This window comes from Nicotiana tomentosiformis, chromosome 7, assembly GCF_000390325.3.
Source record: "Nicotiana tomentosiformis chromosome 7, ASM39032v3, whole genome shotgun sequence".
In the NCBI taxonomy this organism is placed as follows: domain Eukaryota; kingdom Viridiplantae; phylum Streptophyta; class Magnoliopsida; order Solanales; family Solanaceae; genus Nicotiana; species Nicotiana tomentosiformis.
Genome location: NC_090818.1, coordinates 127,518,041 through 127,539,063, shown reverse-complemented (window position 1 = coordinate 127,539,063; position 21,023 = coordinate 127,518,041). Strand labels below are relative to the sequence as shown.

General features: G+C 42.4%; 1 protein-coding gene across 1 annotated transcript; it reads right to left on the bottom strand.

Moving 5' to 3' along the window:
- Positions 1-15,774: 15,774 nt before the first annotated feature.
- On the bottom strand, positions 15,775-16,455 carry LOC138896354 (uncharacterized). The gene is made up of 2 exons (XM_070181157.1): positions 16,216-16,455; positions 15,775-16,131 (listed from the first exon to the last, which is right to left on the bottom strand). Exons 1-2 carry the CDS (start codon positions 16,453-16,455, stop codon positions 15,775-15,777), a joined length of 597 nt encoding a protein of 198 aa, XP_070037258.1.
- Positions 16,456-21,023: the final 4,568 nt, after the last annotated feature.

Genomic DNA, 21,023 nt, shown 5'->3' with positions numbered 1-21,023 from the left:
GAACGTTGCTCGGGCGTTCGTCAGTCAAAAGACATCACGAGAAATTCATTTTGACCATAACGGTTCCTGGATGTCGTCTTTAAAATATCTGAATCCCAAATCTTCAACTGCTGATACCCAGACTTCAAATCAATCTTGAAGAACACCCTCGCTCCTTGAAGCTGGTCAAATAAATCATCAATACGTGGCAAAGGGTACTTGTTCTTGATTGTAACTTTGTTCAAGTGCCTGTAGTCGATGCTCATCTGCATAGTACCGTATTTTCTTTTCATAAATAGAACTGGTGCACCCCAGGATGACACACTAGGCCTAATAAACCCCTTATCAAGAAGTTCCTGAAGTTACTCTTTCAATTCTTTCAATTCAGCTGGTGCCATATGATACATAGGAATAGAAATGGGCTGGGTACCCAGCACCAAGTCAATATCAAAGTCAATATCCCTATCGGGTGGCATACCTGGCAGGTCTACAGGAAATATATTCGAAATGTCTCGCACTACCGGTACAAAATCTATAGTAGGAGTGTCTGCATCAACATCTCTCACAAAAGTTAAATATGACAAACACCCCTTCCCAACCATCCGTTGGGCCTTCAAATAAGAAATTACCATGCTGGTAACATAATCTAGAGAACCTCTCCATTCGACCTTCGGCAACCCCGGTATCGCCAACATCACGGTTATTATGTGACAGTCCAGAATTACATGCCATGGAGACAACCAATCCATACCCAAGATTAAATCTCAAACCATACTAAGCAATAAGAGATCAACTCTAGTCTCTAGTACCCCAATAGTCACTATACATAACCGATATACGCGGTCCACAACAACAGTATCGCCCACCGGCGTACATACATGAACATGTGAAACTAAGGACTCACGGGGCATATCCAGATAACGAGCAAAATATGATGATACATACTGATATATGGAACCAGGGTTGAATAATATAGAAGCTTCCCTGTGGCACACTAAGACAGTACCTGTGATCACTGCATCGGAAGCAGTAGTTTTAGGCCTAGCAGGAATAACATAGAATCGGGCCTGACCGCCACCTGATTGGTCTCCCCCTCTTGGGCGACCCCTAGATGGCTGAGCCCCTGCCCGAGCTGGCTGGGTAGGTGGTAGAACTACCGGTGCTGGTACCATCGGCCGAGAACTCTACTGTGGAGTCCCACTCAACAATCTAGGGCAATCTCTCTTGATGTGCCCCAAGTCCCCACAATCGAAACAACCCCTTCTCTGATGGAGATGGTGCTCCTGATAACCTGAGGCACTGCTTGTAGAAACCTGAGTAGACGAGACATGGTTGTCACACCCCGAGCCTGGGGGTGAGACCGGCACCCGGTGCCTAGTGTATCCTTAGGTACCAACTTGCGACTAAGAGACTCTGGACATATAATGTCATACTTTGGCCAGGGGCCACATTGCAAGACAATTTACGAGGAAAAATATAAAATTGAATGGAAACTAACGCAGACTAAATGTCAATATAAAGCTGCGCCAGCAAGGCCGTCATAACTACTACAGCTGACAAGCCAACAAAATATACATACAGGGCCTACAAGCCCAACATACTGCACTAACTGATAGGATATGTCTACAAGCCTCTACTGATGGATGTTCTGTGATCGGAACAGGGCCCCGACCTACCCATAGCCTATATACATATATACATAAGATGTACACAAAACCGCTAGGCCCGGCAACTCCGAAGGACGTAGAGCTTACCGATAAAGCTGAACTCGGGCAACACCTACTGAGGAGGTCTACCCATCTGTCTGTCTGAACCTGCACGCATGAAATGCATTGTCCCCAGAAAAAGGGACGTCAGTACGAAATAATGTACCGAGTATGCAAGGCAATAAAATAACTGAAAGCTACACCTGAACTGATAATATAATAACTGAAGGTAACTGGGAGTCAAAGATGATATGGAGGTATACTTACCTGCTTATACTGACTCAACTCTCCCAATACAGTAAGGAAAATAAATGTTCGGCCTCATAAGGCTCGGTATATATATAACTGCTCTGCGGTAGTAGGCTCGCTCATAGGTGCTCGGCCAGACTAGGATCTGTATCTCGACCAACTGGGCTCTCTCATAGGCGCTCGGCCACAGTAGGCTCGGTATATAACTTACCATCTGATTAGAGGTTACCCAATAGGGGCCTGCCCATCGATTATAGCTCGATGGTAATGAAAATACTGTAATACTTCATATATAGGCTCTTTTCTCTCTTGACTAGAATAAGACAATACTCAATTGAATATGAAGTCTCGATAAGGATAATATTGTAACTTACGAGACTAGGAAAATATACATAAATTTTGGAATATGAATTTCTCTTTATGTCTCGTTATCAAACGCATGTAATTACGTGATCATGCCGAAATAAAGGAAGGGCTCAGCCTTAACATACCTGGAGTAGGGAAAAATCCATGTGATATTCTTGAGAAGGATTACACTGTACTCCCTTAAAATTGCAAAATCTCACGTTGCATAAGATACTATGAAATCTCTGTTTGAATTATTGAAGATCCGTATCCTTCTACGTTAGCTTCAGATTGCCTTCTACGTTAGCTTCAGATTGCCTTCTACGTTAGCTTCAGATTGCCCATATGTAGAGCCTTTGCTATTATGTTAAATGTTGAAAGATATGTATCTTTTAATTGCTAAAAGATATGTAGCTTTCTATAAATTACAAGGACTATGTTGGAATTGGTTGCCATATTTTCCAATATGACTAAGAGTCATATGTTTTGGTAGTGGCTTGCTGCCACGTGGGGATATGAGTGGTTTTAATCTTATCCCATAACTTATTAGTTAATTAGGTAATATCCCGTTACCAGATAATTAACTAATCACCCACATAATTAAGAATTATCTCAAATTACTTAAAATACTACTCATTTTTAATGCACTTTATACAGCATACCATCATGGTCATATGATACCTTGTATGTCACTAGTCCATAAATACGGGGTATTATAGCTTGGACCGTATTTTACCCCAAATTTCCAAACTTCGACGAAACTTATTTTCTTCTATTTGCTTACCTTCTCTCCTTCAAGAATTTACTCATCACGTGTTTGAAATAGCATAATGCTTATAATCTCAAGAAATCTCATCCCCGATTCTATGTCAATTAACTGAAGACGAAACTTTAATGTACGAAAAACGCGAGATGTTACATCCTTCTCCCATTAGAAACATTCGTCCTCGAATGTTTACTCTTAGATACTTTGGGAAAATGTTGCCAGAGTCTCCTCCGTACACTAGATTAAAACCAACCCATACGCAGCCATAAAATATACTATACATGCCACACATGGCCAATGTCTATAAATAGCAATACTTGGCCTCACACAGCTGTCTATTATAAATTCTGAAAGTCAAAAATAAGATCTTACCTGATGACCTACCGGCCTGAATAAAGCTGTGCTGAGGTATCTTACCTCGAACCATATCTTTAGTTTGAAATAGGTGGGGGTATTTAGACTTCATTTCTCCTCCGCTTCCCACGTCATCTCTTCCATATTCTTGCTTCTCCATAAAACCTTTACGGAGGCTATTTCCTTATTCCGTAGCTTGCGGATTTGTCAGTCTAGGATGGCAACCGGAATTTTCTCGTATGATATGTCCTCCATAATCTGTACATCATCCGTGGGCACCACTCAGGTAGGATCGCCAATGCACTTCCGTAGCATTAATACATGAAAAACCGGATCGACAGACTCCAATTCTGAGGGTAATTCTAACTCATATTCTACTTGGCCCACTCTCCAAATGATCCTATAAGGCCCAATATACCGTGGGCTAAGCTTGCCTTTCTTGCCAAACCTCATCATGCCCTTAATAGGTGACACCTTTAAGAATACCCAGTCATTAACCCCGAACTCTAAGTCTCGTCGTCGCACGTTAGAATATGACTTTTGGCGACTATGGGCTGTCAACAGTAGCTCCTAGATAAGTTTTACTTTCTCTACGGCCTGCAGAACTAGGTCTGGCCCATGTAACCCAGATTCTCCAACATCAAACCACCCTATAGGAGATCTGCACTTACGCCCATACAAAGCCTCGTACGGAGCCATCTGGATACTGGAGTGGTAATTGTTATTATATGCAAACTCGATAAGAGGTAGATGTTCATCCCAACTTCTTTTAAAACACAACACACATGCACATAACATATCCTCGAGTGTCCAAATTGTGTGCTCGGCTTGTCCATCAGTCTGTGGATGAAAAGCTGTGCTGAGATTCACCTGAGTCCCAAGACCTCTCTGAAATGACCTCCAAAAATGTGTTGTAAACTGGGCCGCACGGTCAGATATAATAGATATTGGTATTCCGTATAGCCGCACTATCTCCTTAATATATAACTTTGCATAATCTTCTGCTGTATATGTAGACCTGACCGGTAGAAAATGAGCTGATTTCGTGAGCCTATCAATTATCACCCATATGGAATCAAACTTACAATGAGAACGAGTGACAAAGTCCATGTTTATAGCCTCCCATTTCCACGTCGGGATCTCTGTAGTCTGCATTAGACCTCCGGGCTTCTGGTGCTCTACCTTCACCGGCTAGCAACTAGGACACTGAGCGACAAACTCAGCAATGTTCTTCTTCATATCGTTCCACCAGTACACATCCTTAATATCATCGTACATCTTCGTCGACCCAGGTTGAATGGAGTACCACGAATAATGTGCCTCTGACATAATCCTATCTCATAGCCCTACCACATCTAGAACACACAAATGACCCATGTATCTAAGAACCCCATGTCCCTTGAGCTCTAACAACGGTTTTTTCAGTTCCGGAATTCGCTCTCTCAACTCAACCAACTCTGGGTCCTTGTACTGCCTCTCCTTTACCTCAGGTATGAGAGATGATTTTGCAGTATTTTGGAGTACAACTCCACCATTGCCAGAGTTTACTAACTGAATGCCCAAACAAGCCAATTGATGAATCTATCTAGCTAATTGTCTTTTCTCGGCCTCTACATGTTCTATGCTACCCATAGATTGACATAGAGAATGTTAACATCGTAATCTTTCAATAACTCAAGCCATCGCCTCTGTCGCAAATTCAACTCTTTTTGCTTGAGGATATATTGCAGACTTTTATGATCTGTGAATACATCAACATGAACACCATATAAATAATGCCGCCATATCTTAAGTGCATGGACAACCGCAGGTAACTCGAGGTCATGGGTTGGATAATTCCGCTCGTGCTTCCTTAACTGCCTTGAAGCATATGCAATTACTTGCCCATGTTGCATCAGGACACATCCTAACCCGACACTTGAGGCATCACAATACATGGCATAACCATCTGGACCCTCTAGAAGTGCTAGAATTGGCGCCGAGGTCAACCTGTTCTTAAGCTCCTGGAAACTCTGCTCGCAAGCCTCTGTCCACTGAAACTTAGCTGCTTTCTGCGTCAACTTCGTTAATGGTGCCGAAAGGGAAGAAAAACCCTTTACGAACCTACGGTAGTATCCTGCTAAGCCTAGAAAGCTACGAACCTCTGTCGGAGTGGTAGGTCTAGGCCAGGATTTCACAGGCTCAATCTTCGGAGTGTCTACCTTTATACCTCCATCGGATACAATGTGCCCCAAGAATGCTACAGACTCCAACCAGAACTCACATATAGAAAACTTCATATACAATTTACTATCACAGAGGGTTTGGAGTACCGCTCGCAGGTGGTCCGCATGCTCATCCTCTGAACGTGAATAAACCATAATATCATCAATAAAGACTATCACAAACAGATCTAAAAATGGCCGGAATAGGCTATTCATCAAATCCATAAATATGGCAGGTGCATTCATCAACCCGAAGGACATGACAAGGAACTCGAAGTGGCCATATTGGGTTTTGAAGGCTGTCTCGGGAATATCTTTCTCCCGAACTCTGACCTGGTGGTACCCCGACCTCAAATCTATCTTTGAAAAGCATCTAGCTCCCTAAATTTGATCAAACAAGTCATCTATCCTTGGAAGTGGATACTTATTCTTAATAGTTACCTTGTTCAGTTGCCTATAATCGATACACATCCTCAGCGAGCCGTCTTTCTTTTGTATAAACAGTACCGGTGCACCCCAAGGTGAGGTACTAGGCCTGATGAAACCTTTCTCCATCAAATCTTTTAACTTCTCCTTCAACTCCTTCAATTCGGCAGGTGCCATTCTATACGAAGGGATGGATATTGGTTGAGTTCCCGAAAGCAAATCGATGCCAAAATCAATCTCTCGCTCTGGAGGAATACCTGGAAGTTCATCTGGGAATACATCTGCGTACTCTTTGACTACTGGAATAGACTGAAGTGTAGGTATCTCAGCATCTGCATCTCTAACTCGCACAATATGATAAATGCACCCTTTGGCGATCATCTTCCTCGCCTTCAGATAAGAAATAAACCTACCTCTGGGTGTCGCTGTATTACCTAACCATTCAAGGACTGGCTCACATGGAAAATGAAATCTAGCTATCTTTGCTCGAAAATCAACTGTGGCATAGCAAGCTGCAAACCAGTCCATGCCCATGCTAGCATCAAAATCCAAAATCTCTAGCTTAACTAGGCCGGCTGCGGTCTGACGACCACAAACTGACACCGTACAACCTCGATAAACCTGTCTAACAATAATTGATTCTCCGACCGGTGTAGATACCGCAAACAGATCACTTAGTATTTCAGGCACTATACAAAATTTCCCCGTGACAAATGGGGTAATACACGATAAAGTAGATCCTGGGTCTATCAAGGCATAAGCATTATGAGAGCAAATGGTCAACATACCTGTCACAACGTCTGGTGAGGTCTCCTGGTCCTGTCGACCCACTAAAGCATAGCTACGATTCTGGTTACCACCTGAACTGGAACCTCTACCTCTGCCTCGACCTCTACCAGCCGAAGACTGAGACTCGCGCCCTGAAGGATGCACGGACATAGATGATCCTGTTGTTGAATTTGCTGGTTGTGCCATACCCCTAAAATCTCTATTTGGGAAATCTCGCATCATATGCCCCGGACGTCCACATGTATAACAAGCATCAGAACCGGCTCGGCATTGGCCTAAGTGTCCTCTATCATAGATGTCACACCGCGGCGAAAATGGCCATGTCTGCCTTGAACCTCGCTGTCGCTGCAAATCCGATGGCCGAGAGCTTTCACCTGGTCCTGATTGCGTATAAAGGTCATACCTATAACCCTGTAGCTGAGGTGGCAGAGGCCAAGGTGGCCGTTCGAAGTATTGGGGCCTATAACTGCCCTGAGACTACTCTTGAGACCTAGCAAACCTCATCCACTTACACTGTCCTGACTCAGTCCTCTTTGCACCCTATTGTCGACTCCTACCCCTTTCTATATTCTGGGAGAATGCCTGAAATCGGGAGATATCTATACTATCCTACAATGAAGCGGTGGCACATGCCTCGGTCAAATCTGGGGCCAACCCTGCTATAAACCTGTGAATCCTATCCCGCATAGTAGCAACTATGGATGGTGCATATCTGGCCAATGAGTCAAAACGGAGACTATACTCTCGAACACTCATATTTCCCTACTTGAGGGCTAGAAATTGATCGACTTGAGCCTGTTGGATCTCCCGCGGTAAGTACTGGTCAAGGAAGGCATCCGAAAAGTTCTCCCAAATAGCTGGAGGTGCATCACCTCCCCTGGACCTCTCCTATCCCTCGTACCAAAGTATTGCTATACCTCGGAGTCGAAAAGCTGCTGACTCAACTGCCTCTTTCTCCGTGGCATGCATAACCCGAAAGATCCTGTGAAGCTGATCTATGAAATCCTGCGGGTCCTCCCCATGATCTATCCCCGTAAACTCTGGGGGACTCAAAGCAATAAACTTTTTGCCCCTTGAACTCCCAGACCCCTCAGAAGATCCTGCACTAGCGGATGCCCTAACATGTTGCTGGGTACCTACTAACTGTGTCAATAAGTGCACCGCACTCCTCAAGTCCTGATCTGATGGAAGCGGAGGGGGAACTGGATGTGCGGTCTCCCTAGGAATCTCCTCAGGTGGTGGAGGAGCCGGTAATGGCTGAGTAGGGGTCTCTCCCTGGGCTTCAGATTAGGCCCCATCTACTGGGGGTACCCTGCTAGTCCCCTCACCTACTGTTGTATCTCTCCTCTTGTTAGCCGTAGTCTTCCTAGTCACCGTCATCTGTGCATGCGAATGCCAACATGTAATTTTAACTCAAATTTCCTATAACTCAGTTCTACAGCACGATTTAGATTTGAAAGAAGGGTAATCAACTCCTAAATGCCCTGTAGTCCCCTACTTATATAATGTGGTGCACCACACATCTATAAACAAGACCATACTAGACACGACTTGTAGACTCCCTAAGACAAAACTGCTCTGTTACCACTTTTGTCATGCCCCGAGCCTGGGGGTGAGACCGGCACCCGGTGCCTAGTGTATCCTTAGGTACCAACTTGCGACTAAGAGACTCTGGACATATAATGTCATACTTTGGCCAGGGGCCACATTGTAAGACAATTTGCGAGGCAAAATATAAAACTGAATGGAAACTAACGCTGACTAAATGTTAATATAAAGCTGGGCCGGCAAGGCCGTCATAACAACTACAGCTGACAAGCCAAAAAAATATACATACAGGGCCTACAAGCCCAACATACTGCACTAACTGACAAGATATGTCTATAAGCCTCTACTTATGGATGTACTTTGATCGGAACAGGGCCCCGACCTACCTATAGCCTATATACATATATACACAAGATGTACACAAAACTTCTAGACCCGGTAACTCCGAAGGACGTGGAGCTTACCGATAAAGCTGAACTCGGGCAACACCTACTGAGGAGGTCTACCCATCTGTCTGTCTGAACCTGCACGCATGAAATGCATTGTCCCCAGAAAAAGGGACATCAGTACGAAATAATATACCGAGTATGCAAGGGAATAAAATAACTGAAAGCTGCAACTGAACTGATAATATAATAACTGAAGGTAACTGGGAGTCAAAGATGATATGGAGGTATACTTACCTGCTGATACTGACTCAACTCTCTCAATACAGTAAGTAAAATAAATGTCCGGCCTTATAAGGCTCGGTATATATATAACTGCTCTGTGGTAGTAGGCTCACTCATAGGTGCTCTGCCAGACTAGGCTCTGTATCTCGACCAACTAGGCTCTCTCATAGGTGCTCGGCCACAGTAGGCTCGGTATATAACTTACCATCTGATCAGAGGTTACCCAATAAGGGCCTGCCCATCGATTATAGCTCGATGGTAATGAAAATACTGTAATACTTCATATATAGGCTCTCTGCTCTCTTGACTAGAACAAGACAATACTCAATTGAATATGAAGTCTCGATAAGGATAATATTGTAACTTACGAGACTAGGAAAATATACATAAATTCCGAAATATGAATTTCTCTTTATGTCTCGTTATCAAACGCATGTAATTACGTGATCATGCCGAAATGAAGGAAGGGCTCAGCCTTAACATACATGGAGTAGGGAAAAATCCATGTGATATTCTTGAGAAGGATTACACTGTACTCCCTTAAAATTGCAAAATCTCACATTGCTTAAGATACTATGAAATCTCTGTTTGAATTATTGAAGATCCGTATCCTTCTACGTTAGCTTCAGATTGCCTTCTACGTTAGCTTCAGATTGCCCATATGTAGAGCCTTTGCTATTATGTTAAATGTTGAAAGATATGTATCTTTTAATTGCTAAAAGATATGTAGCTTTCAATAAATTACAAGGCTTATGTTTGAATTGGTTGCCACAATTCCCAATATGACTAAGAGTCATATGTTCTGGTAGTGGCTTGCTGCCATGTGGGGATAGGAGTGGTTTTAAACTTATCCCATAACTTATTAGTTAATTAGGTAATATCCCGTTACCCGATAATTAACCAATTACCCACATAATTGGACTAAGGGATTCTGGACATCTAATGTCATACTTTGGCCAGGGGCCACATTGCAAGACAATTTGCGAGGCAAAATATAGAACTGAATGGAAACTAACGCTGACTAAATGTCAATATAAAGCTGGGCCGGCAAGGCCGTCATAACTACTACAGCTGACAAGGGAACAAAATATACATACAGGGCCTACAAGCCCAACATACTGCACTAACTGACAAAATATGTCTACAAGCATCTACTGATGGATGTACTTTGATCAAAACAGGGCCCCGACCTACCTATAGCCTATATACATATATACACAAGATGTACACAAAACTTCTAGATCCGGTAACTCCGAAGGACGTGGAGCTTACCGATAAAGCTGAACTCGGGCAACACCTACTGAGGAGGTCTACCCATCTGTCTGTCTGAACCTGCACGCATGAAATGCATTGTCCCCAGAAAAAGGGACATCAGTACGAAATAATGTACCGAGTATGCAAGGAAATAAAATAACTAAAAGCTACAACTGAACTGATAATATAATAACTGAAGGTAACTGGGAGTCAAAGATGATATGGAGGTATACTTACCTGCTGATACTGACTCAACTCTCTCAATACAGTAAGTAAAATAAATGTCCGGCCTTATAAGGCTCGGTATATATATAACTGCTCTGTGGTAGTAGGCTCGCTCATATGTGCTCTGCCAGACTAGGCTATGTATCTCGACCAACTGGGCTCTCTCATAGGTGCTCGGCCACAGTAGGCTCGGTATATAACTTACCATCTGATTAGAGGTTACCCAATAAAGGCCTGCCCATCGATTATAGCTCGATGGTAATGAAAATACTGTAATACTTCATATATAGGCTCTCTGCTCTCTTGACTAGAACAAGACAATACTCAATTAAATATGAAGTCCCGATAAGGATAATATTGTAACTTACTAGACTAGGAAAATATACATAAATTCCGGAATATGAATTTCTCTTTATGTCTCGTTATTAAATGCATGTAATTACGTGATCATGCCGAAATGAAGGAAGGGCTCATCCTTAACATACCTGGAGTAGGGAAAAATCCATGTGATATTCTTGAGAAGGATTACACCGTACTCCCTTAAAATTGCAAAATCTCACATTGCTTAAGATACTATGAAATCTCTATTTGAATTATTGAAGATCCGTACCCGTCTACGTTAGCTTCAGATTGCCTTCTACGCTAGCTTCAAATTGCCTTCTACATTAGCTTCAGATTTCCTTCTACGCTAGCTTCAGATTGCCTTCTACGTTAGCTTCAAATTGCCCACATGTAGAGCCTTTACTATTCTGTTAAATGTTGAAAGATATGTTTTAATTGCTAAAAGATATGTAGCTTTCCTTAAATTACAAGGCTTATGTTTGAATTGGTTGCCACATATCCCAATATGACTAAGAGTCATATGTTTTGGTAGTGGCTTGCTGCCATGTGGGGATGGGGGAGGGGGTTAATCTTATCCCATAACTTATTAGTTAATTAGTTAAGAACTATCTCAAATTACTTAAAATACTACTCATTTTTAATACACTTTATACATCATACGATCATGGTCATATGGTACCTTGTATGGCACTAGTCCATAAATACGGGGTATTATAGCTTGGACCGTATTTTACCCCAAATTGCCAAACTTCGACGAAACGCATTTTCTTCTATTTGCTTACCTTCTCTCCTTCACGAATTTACTCATCACGTGTTTGAAATAGCATAATGCTTATAATCTCAAGAAAATCTCATCCCCGAGTCTACGTCAATTAACTGAAGATGAAACTTTAATGTACCAAAAACCGCAACTCATACCGAGTCATAGACAGGTCCTCATGACATAAATGCTCGAACTGCATGCGCAGTTCCTCCCTGCAGTTCTGTGGCACAAACTTCTCCAGGAATATTGCGGAGAATTCATATGTAACGACCCGACCGGCTATTTTGGACATTTATGATCCTTTCTACTATTTGAAGTCTTGAATACCTTTATATGATATATTATGACTTGTGTGTGTCGTCGATTTTGGTTTTTCAGGTGTTTCAGAATTAGTTTGGAAGAATGAATTACATGTTTGAAGTTTTAAGCTGGAAGATTTGACCAAGTTTGACTCTTTAGTATTTGACCTCGGAATGAAGTTGTGACGGTTCCGTTAGGTACGGATGGTATTTTGGACTCGGACGTATGCCCTGAATTTAATTTGGATATTTCTAGAAGGTTTCGACACCAATTGGCGAAAGTTAGAAACTTGAAGGTTTGGAATGTTTATAAGTTTGACCGGAAGTTGACTTTGATGATATCGGGTATGGATTGTGATTCCGAAAATCTCAGTAGCTTCATTACGTCATTTATGACTTGTACGCAAAATTTGAGTTCATTCTGTGTTGAATTGATATGGTTCAACACGAGTTTTGGAAATCGAAAGGTTTACAAATTTCTAAGTTTGAATTGTGGTATGATTCTTCATTTCGATACTGTTATATGTGATTTGAGGCCTCGAGTAGGTCCGTAATATGTTTTGAGACTTGTTTGTATGTTCGGACGGGGTCCCAAGGGGCTCGAGTGAGTTTTGGGGTAGTTTCAGACCATTTCTCGGCCATTTTTAATTGTTGGTTTTTGGTTACGGAGGTGAGCATCGCGATCGCGAATATTTGGTCACATTCGCAAACAGCAAACAACAGTTTGGGGCCTTTTGAATAGCAATTGCGGAAGACTTTTCGCGATCGCGTAGAAGGAAATCTCTACTACACATGGCTCACTTTCGAAGCTTATATGTTGCAATCTATAAGGAATTTGGAGATGATCCAAAAATAAAAGTTGTAGCCCTGAAACAATTTAACTTTTTCCAAAGCATCATGAACTAATTCAGTACCTAATAGCCTAGCCTCACCTGGCTCAAACCAACCCACCGGAGATCGACACTGCCTCCCATATAAAGCCTCATACGAAGCAATCTGAATGCTCTATTGTTAGCTGTTGTTATAGGTAAACTATGCAAGCGGCATAAACTGATCCCAAGAACCCCCTAAATCTATAACACAAGCATGTAGCATATCTTCCAATATCTAAATAGTGCGCTCGGACTGTCCGTCCGTCTGAGGGTGAAATGATGTACTCATCTGAACCGTGTGCCTAATTTTCGCTGCACTGCTCTCCAAAACTGTGATGTAAAATACATGCCCCAATCTGAAATGATGGACACTAGCTCACCGTGAAGGCGAACAATCTCACGGATATAAACCCCTCTGAAGAGTAAGTAGTCCCAACTGGAATAAAATATGCAGACTTGGTCAACCGATCCACAATCACCCAAATAGCATCAAAGTTTCTCAAAGTCCATGAGAGTTTAACTACGAAGTCCATGGTAATACGCTCCCATTTCCACTCTGGAATTTCAAGTCTTTGAAGCAATCCACCCGGCATCGGATGCTCGTACTTCACCTGCTGACAATTTAAACACCGAGCTGAAAACCCCACTATATCTTTCTTCATCCATCTCCACCAATAATGCTGCCTCAAATCTTGGTACATCTTAGCGGCACTCGGTGAATGGAATACCGCGAACTGTGGGCTTCTTCAAGAATCAACTCACGTAGTCCATCTACATTTGGTACATTAATACGACCCTGCATCCTCAACATCCCATCATCTCTAGTAGCATCTTTGGCATCGCCGTGCTGAACTGTGTCCTTCAGGAAAAGCAAATGGGGATCATCATACTGGCGCTCTCTGATGCGGTCATATAAGGAAGACCGAGAAACCACACAAGCTAGAACACGACTGGCCTCCGAAATATCTAATCTCACAAACTAGTTGGCTAAGGCCTGAACATCAACTCCAAGAGGCGTCTCATCAACAGGAATGAATGCAAGCTACCCATACTCACCGCCTTTCTACTCAAGGCATCGGCCACCACATTGGCCTTCCCATGATGATACAGAATAGTAATATCATAGTCCTTTAGCAAATCCAACCATCTCCGCTATCTCAAGTTTAAATAATTTTGTTTGAATAAGTGTTGAAGACTACGATGATCCGTAAATACTTCACAGGACACACCGTATAGGTAGTGCCTCCAAATCTTTAATGCATGAACAATGGCTGCCAATTCTAAATCATGAACAAGGTAGTTCTTTTCATGTGGTTTCAACTGGAACGAAGCATAAGCAATCACTCTACCTTCCTGCATTAAGACACACCCAATACCGATCCGAGAAGCATCACAATACACTATATAAGAGCCTAAAGCTGAAGGCAAAACTAGAACTGGAGCTGTGGTCAAGGAAGTCTTGAGCTTCTGAAAGCTCTCTTCACATCATCAGACCACCTGAATGGAGCACCTTTTTGGGTCAATTTAGTCATAGGCGCTATAATAGACGTGAAGCCCGCCATAAAGAGACGGTAATACCCGGCCAAGCCGAGAAAACTCTAAATTTTAGTAGCTGAAGATGGCCTGGGCCAACTCTGAGCTGCCTCTATCTTTTTCGGATCTACCTGAATCCCCTCACTGGACACCACGTGCCCTAAGAACACCACCGAACTAAGCTAAAACTCATACTTAAAGAACTTGGCATAATGTTTCTCCTCTCTCAACCTTTGTAATACAATACTCAAGTGTTGTGCATGCTCCTCCTGGCTACGTGAGTACACCAGGATATCATCAATAAATACTACGACGAATGAATCAAGATATGGATAGAATATACTGTTCATCAAGTGCATGAACATTGCTGGGGCGTTCGTCAGCCTAAAAGACATCACGAGAAATTCATAGTAACCATAAGGGGTCCTGGATGTCGTCTTTAAAATATCCGAATCCCGAATCTTCAACTGGTGATACCCAGACTTCAAATCAATCTTGAAGAACACCCTCGCTCCTTGAAGCTGGTCAAATAAATCATCAATACGTGGCAAATGGTACTTGTTCTTGATTGTAACTTTGTTCAACTACCTGTATTCGATGCACATATGCATAGTATCATCTTTCTTTATCACAAATAGAATTGCTGCACCCCAAGGTTACACACTAGGCCTAATAAACCCCTTATCAAGAAGTTCTTGATGTTGCTCTTTCAATTCTTTTAATTCAGCTGGTACCATATGATACGGAGTAATAGAAATGGGCTGGGTATCCAGCACCAAGTCAATATCAAAGTCAATATCCCTATCAGGTGGCATACCTGGCAGGTCTGCAGGAAATACATCCGGAAAGTCTCGCACTACCAGTACAAAATCAATAGTAGGAGTGTCTGCATCAACATCTCTCACAAAGGCCAAATATGACAAACACCCCTTCCCAACCATCCGTTGGGCCTTCAAATAAGAAATTACCATGATGGGAACATAATGTAGAGAACCTCTCCACTCGACCCTCGGCAACCCCGGTATCGCCAATGTCACCGGTTTTGCGTGATAGTCCAGAATTGCATGACATGGAGATAACCAATCCATACCCAAGATTAAATCGAAAACCATACTAAGCAATAAGAGATCAACTCTAGTCTCCAGTCCCCCAATAGTCACTACACATGACCGATATACATGGTCCACAACAATAGTATTGCCTACCAACGTAGATACATGAACATGTGAAACTAAGGACTCACGAGGAATATCCAGATAACGAGCAAAATATGATGATACATATGAATATGTGGAACCAGGGTAATATAGAAGCTTCCCTGTGGCACACTAAGATAGTACATGTGATCATTGTATCGGAAGCAACGGTATTTGGCCTAGCAGGAATAGCATAGAACCGGGCCTGATCGCCACCTGATTGGCTTCCCCCTCTTTGGCGACCCCTAGATGTCTAAGCCCTTCCCCGAGCTAGCTGGGTGGGTGGTATAACTGTCGGTGCTGGTACCATCAGCCGAGAACTCTGCTGTGGAGTCCCACTCAACAATCTAGGGCAATCTCTCTTTATGTGACCCAAATCCCCATAATCGAAACAACCCCTCCTCTGACGGAGCTGGTGCTCCTGATAACCCGTGGCACTTCCTGTAGAAACCTGAGCAGACGAGGCATGTTGCAAACTCTGCACTGGTAGTGCACTGAATGAGGACTGGCCTGAGCGAGTATTGTAAGAACCGTAGCTGTCTGATGCACCACGCTGGGCTGAACGAGCCATCTGAGCGGGCCTATAAGGATGACCCATGTTGTGGTAGGGCTGTCCCCAAGAATGAACACCACTGGGATTACCCGAACCACGAGACCTCTTGGCCTCCCTCTCCTCACGCTCCTAAACACGGACCATCTCTAGCCGTCGAGCACTATCAACCACCTCGTCGAATTTAGCACCTGCTATATTTTCCAGAGTCATAACAAAACGAAACTGCTGGTTGAGGCCATTAATGAACCTGTTGATCTTCTCCCTCTCAATGGGAACCAACCAAACTGCATGAGGAGCCAATTCTAAAAACCGCATCTCATACCGAGACACAGATAGGTCCTCATGACGTAAATGCTCGAACTGCCTGTGCAATTCCTCCATACAGTTCTGTGGCACAAACTTCTCCAGAAATAATACGGAGAACTCATGTGTAACGACCTGACTGGTTATTTTGGGCATTTATGCTCCTTTCTACTATTTGAAGTCTTGACTAGCTTCATATAATGTATTATGACTTGTGTGAATCGTCGATTTTGGTTTTTCAGGTGTTTCGGAATTAATTCGGAAGAATGAATTACATGTTTGAAGTTTTAAGTTGGAAGAGTTGACCAAGTTTGATTTTTTAGTATTTTGACCTCGGAACGAAGATTTGATGATTCCGTTAGGTCTGGATGGTATTTTGGACTCGGGCATATGCCCGAAATTTCATTTGGATATTTCTAGAAGGTTTTGACACCAATTGGCGAAAGTTAGAAATTTGGAGGTTTGGAATATTCATAAGTTTGACCGAAAGTTGACTTTGATGATATCGGGTTTGGATTGTGGTTCCGAAAATATCAGTAGCTTCGTTACATCATTTATGACTTGTATGCAAAATTTGAGTTCATTCTGTGTTGAATTGATCTAGTTCGGCATGAGTTTTGGAAATCAAAAGGTTTAAACATTTCTAAGTTTTAATTGTGGTATGATTCGTCATTTCGATATTGTGATATGTGATTTGAGGCCTCGAGTAGGTCCGTAATATGTTTTGAGGCTTGTTGGTATGTTCGGACGGGGTCCCAAAGGGTCGGGTGAGTTTCGGGGTTGTTTCAGACCATTTCTGGGCCATTTTTAATTGCTGCTTTTTGGCTATAGAGGTGTACATCTTGATCGCGAATATTTGGTCCAGTTTGTGAAGAGCAAACAGCAGTTTGATGCCTTGTGAATCGCGATCGCGGAAGCCTTTTCGCTATCGCGTAGAAGGAAATCTCTGATGCACATGGCAAACTTTGGAAGCTTATACCTTGCAATCTATAAGAAATTTGGAGATGATCCAAAAATGAAAGTTGTAGCCCTTGATGTCTATTTTTCAGAAGGTTAAACCATTTGTCATTTAGAGTTTTGTACAATAAGTTATGACCATTATACTAGAGGCTATCTGGAAGAGTTGGGCAGTTTGTTGTTCACGATCGCGACTGGCTTTCCGCTATCGCGAAGGGCAATTTTGAGTTGGAAGATTTTGTGCTACGTGATGGCGAAGCATTTTCTACGATTGCGAAGGGTAAATACCTAGGCAGAAGCTATATTTCGGGGGTTTCGGCCATTTTAACATATTTGGAGCTATGGAGCTCGGATTGAAGCGATATTTGAGGCGATTTTCACCATATGGAATGGGGTAAGTGATTCTAACTCGGTTTTGGTTAAATTACATGAATATATTGTTGTCTTTTTCATTAAATTAGTTTTTTGGCTTGAAAATAGTAAAAATATTTATAGACTTTAATTGAGAATTTGAAGGCCGAGTTGTGGTCAAACTTGAGTAATTTTGGTATGGTTGGACTCGTGGTTGAATGGGGGTTCGGATTTTATAAATTTTGTAGGATTCTGAGACGTGGGCCCCAGCATTGACTTTTGGTTAACTTTTAAAGCGGAGTTGGGATTTTTTATAAATTGTTAAATTTCAAGCATTGGAGTATATTTTGATTAATTTGCACGTTGTTTGACTAGTTTCGAATCGTTTGGCTTGGAATTGAGGAGATAGGAAGGTGATCGGAGGTTGATATGCGCGAATGGAAATTTTCAGAGTATTGTTTAGCTTGCTCGGCAGCGGATTCTGCTTGTTCGAGGTAAGTAACACTTCTAAACTTGGTTCTAAGGGTATGTATCCCTGAATTTCATGTTATGTAAATTGTTTGGAGGTGATGCACATGCTAGGTGATGGGCGTGTGGGTGTGCACCATAGAAATTATAACTTAATTAATTCTGTGGAGTTTCATAATCAAATAATCATGTCATTACCCACATATCCTCCACATGTTAGAGGAAATTGAGCTAAGACTCATGTTAAAGATCATGCTTAGACTACGTGCCAATATTTTGGGACCCACAGAGGTCTTATTGCTATTGAATTACTTGTTTAATTTACAATTTTGTACTCAGTCACATCTATCATTTGAATATCATATCTCAGTCTCTGTTTTCATTCATTGATACATCATATCATCATGTCGGGTTGGTTTTCATGTCATTGAGAGCCCGAAAGACTAGAGATTTTGAGTGATATTTATGGGATCGGGCTACGCGCCACAACATGTTTTATTTATTTATGCCTGGATCTGGCTATTATAGCGCTTGGGCTGAAGTAGCCCGTCCGAAGTCTGCACCCCCACAGTGAGCACGATTGATGTTATATTGAAGGATGGATCTTCCCTGGACATGGATCTTGTCCGAATCATTTATATTTGGGGATGGATCTTCCCCTAAACTTGATTGGCCTTACACAGTACTGAGTGACTGACTGTCAGTTGATGTATATATATACATGGGATGGATCTTCCCTGGGCTGGATTTTCATGTAGATATAGAGATGTCATATTCCCCATATCATTCAGAATCGATCAATTTTACTTGTACTGAGTTTAACTGTTTAACTTGAAAGCATGCCTATATTGAGCTCGTCACTACTTTCAGTCCAAAAGTTAGTATTGTTACTTATTGAGTACATGGGGTCGGTTGTACTCATACTACACTTCTGCACCTTGCGTGTAGATTTCTGATGCTGATGTAGCTGCGTACGGCGAGAGTTGGATCTAAAGATGTACTTGTATTTCTGTTATTGGTGCCTATTGTTCATGGTAGCTTTAGAATTTTTAATCTATTCATCTATACTTCAGACAAATGACGTATTCTTATTTCACACCAGCTTTGTAAATTCTAATCGTAGAAGCTCATGATTTGTACAACCAGTCCTTGGGGAGTGTATTAGAGTCAGTTAAATATTAATTACATCGGATTATTGTTATTTGACTTACCTAGCGGGTGAGGTTAGGTGACATCACGGCTAGTTGGATTTTGGGTCATGACATCATGCCATGATAGTGGTGCTGCACCAACTGGTCTACTCCTCTCAAAAGTCTCCCACCAGCTGAAGGCTACCTCAGTCAGTTGCAAAGTAGTAAATGAGACCCCACTGGTCTCCAGAATACCCGTTGTACGAAGAATCTGCTGGCATCTATCCAAGAAATCCTGAGCATCCTCTGACTCAGCTTCACTGAATGATGGAGGACAGAGTCTCTCAAATCTCCCTAGTCTCTTCTGCTCCTTGTCATTCATAATAGGTCCCACCTGGGCCTACGCAGCTGCAACCGGATTCACTGGTAGTGCACCTGGTATCTGAAGTCCCTACACTACCTACTCTAGAGTACGGGCGATAGGGGTATGAGTACCTCCCTCGGCCTGAGAAGTGACTGGTGCGGCCTGAGCCGAAACCACCTGAGCAAGGCCAGTGCAAATAGTCAATATCTAGGCCAAAGCCTCCTGAAGTCCTGGAGTCATAATAGGTATAGCTGGTGCCTGAGTTGGTCTCGTCGGCTTAACTATATCTGAAACCTGCTCCTGAGCTGGAGCGACTGTGTCACGACCCAATTTCCCCTCTGTATGATGTCGTGACGACACCTAATCTCTACGACTAGGTAAGCCTAACATTTGCGGAATAATGAAATGAAAACATAAATTTAACAACTAACTGTCGCAGAAACAACATAACTGGGTACCATGTTGCCCGACATGTACAATAACCAACTATTCAAAATACACAGAAATCCCAAAACCCGAAACATCGTGAATCACAAACTACAGAAGGAAAGTCTAGTGTCTCTATACATCAGAGTCTAACAAAAGAGAAATACAGAAGATAATGGACATGGGAAAGAGTAGAAGGGGACTCTAAGGTCTGCGGACGTGGCAGATATACTGTGAAGTCTCCAAAGCTGTCCCGGCTCACTAATAGTGTGGCTGATAAGGAGCACCTAGATCTGCACATGAAAAACTTATGCAGAGAGTATCATGAGTACACCACAATCAGTACCTAGTAAGTGCCAAGCCTAACCTCAATCGGGTAGTGACGAGGTCAGGTTAGGGCCCTACTGGCATATATATATATATATATATATATAAAACAAGGTAGAATGAAATACCGCAGTAAAATAAAGACTGAAATTTAACAGGAATGAAATCATAGAAGACAACGGCTCAATACACAAAGATAACAACAGAGGATCTCCCGAGATACCGTCTCGTAGTCCCAAACGTAAATATGCAGTACATGGGGATCTCTTGGATTACCGTTCCGTATTCCTAAAGTAAATATGCAGTACCGGGGGATCTCCCGAAATACCGTTCCGTAGTCCCAAAGTAAATATGCAGTACAGGGGGATCTCCCGGAATACCGTTCCGTAGTCCCAAAGTAAATATGTAGTACATGGGGATATCCTGGAATACCGTTCCGTAGTCCTAAAGTAAATATGCAGTATAGGAGGATCTCCAGGAATACCATTCCGTAGTTCCAAATATAAATATGCAGCTCAAACTATAGAATTAACATCTACAACACGAAATCCTACAATTTAGACAAAGTACAAGTCAAGGAAAAGCAGGAATTTCACTAAACATGCTGCATGGAGTTGAGATAA

Bases quoted from the DNA above. Each gene is read 5' to 3' on its own strand.
- LOC138896354 (XM_070181157.1), bottom strand. From the start codon at position 16,455: ATGGAGGAATTGCACAGGCAGTTCGAGCATTTACGTCATGAGGACCTA. The intron at 16,132-16,215 runs GTCCGTGTTTAG...TCTTGGGGACAG, and splicing joins GTGCTCGACGGCTAGAGATG to CCCTACCACAACATGGGTCA.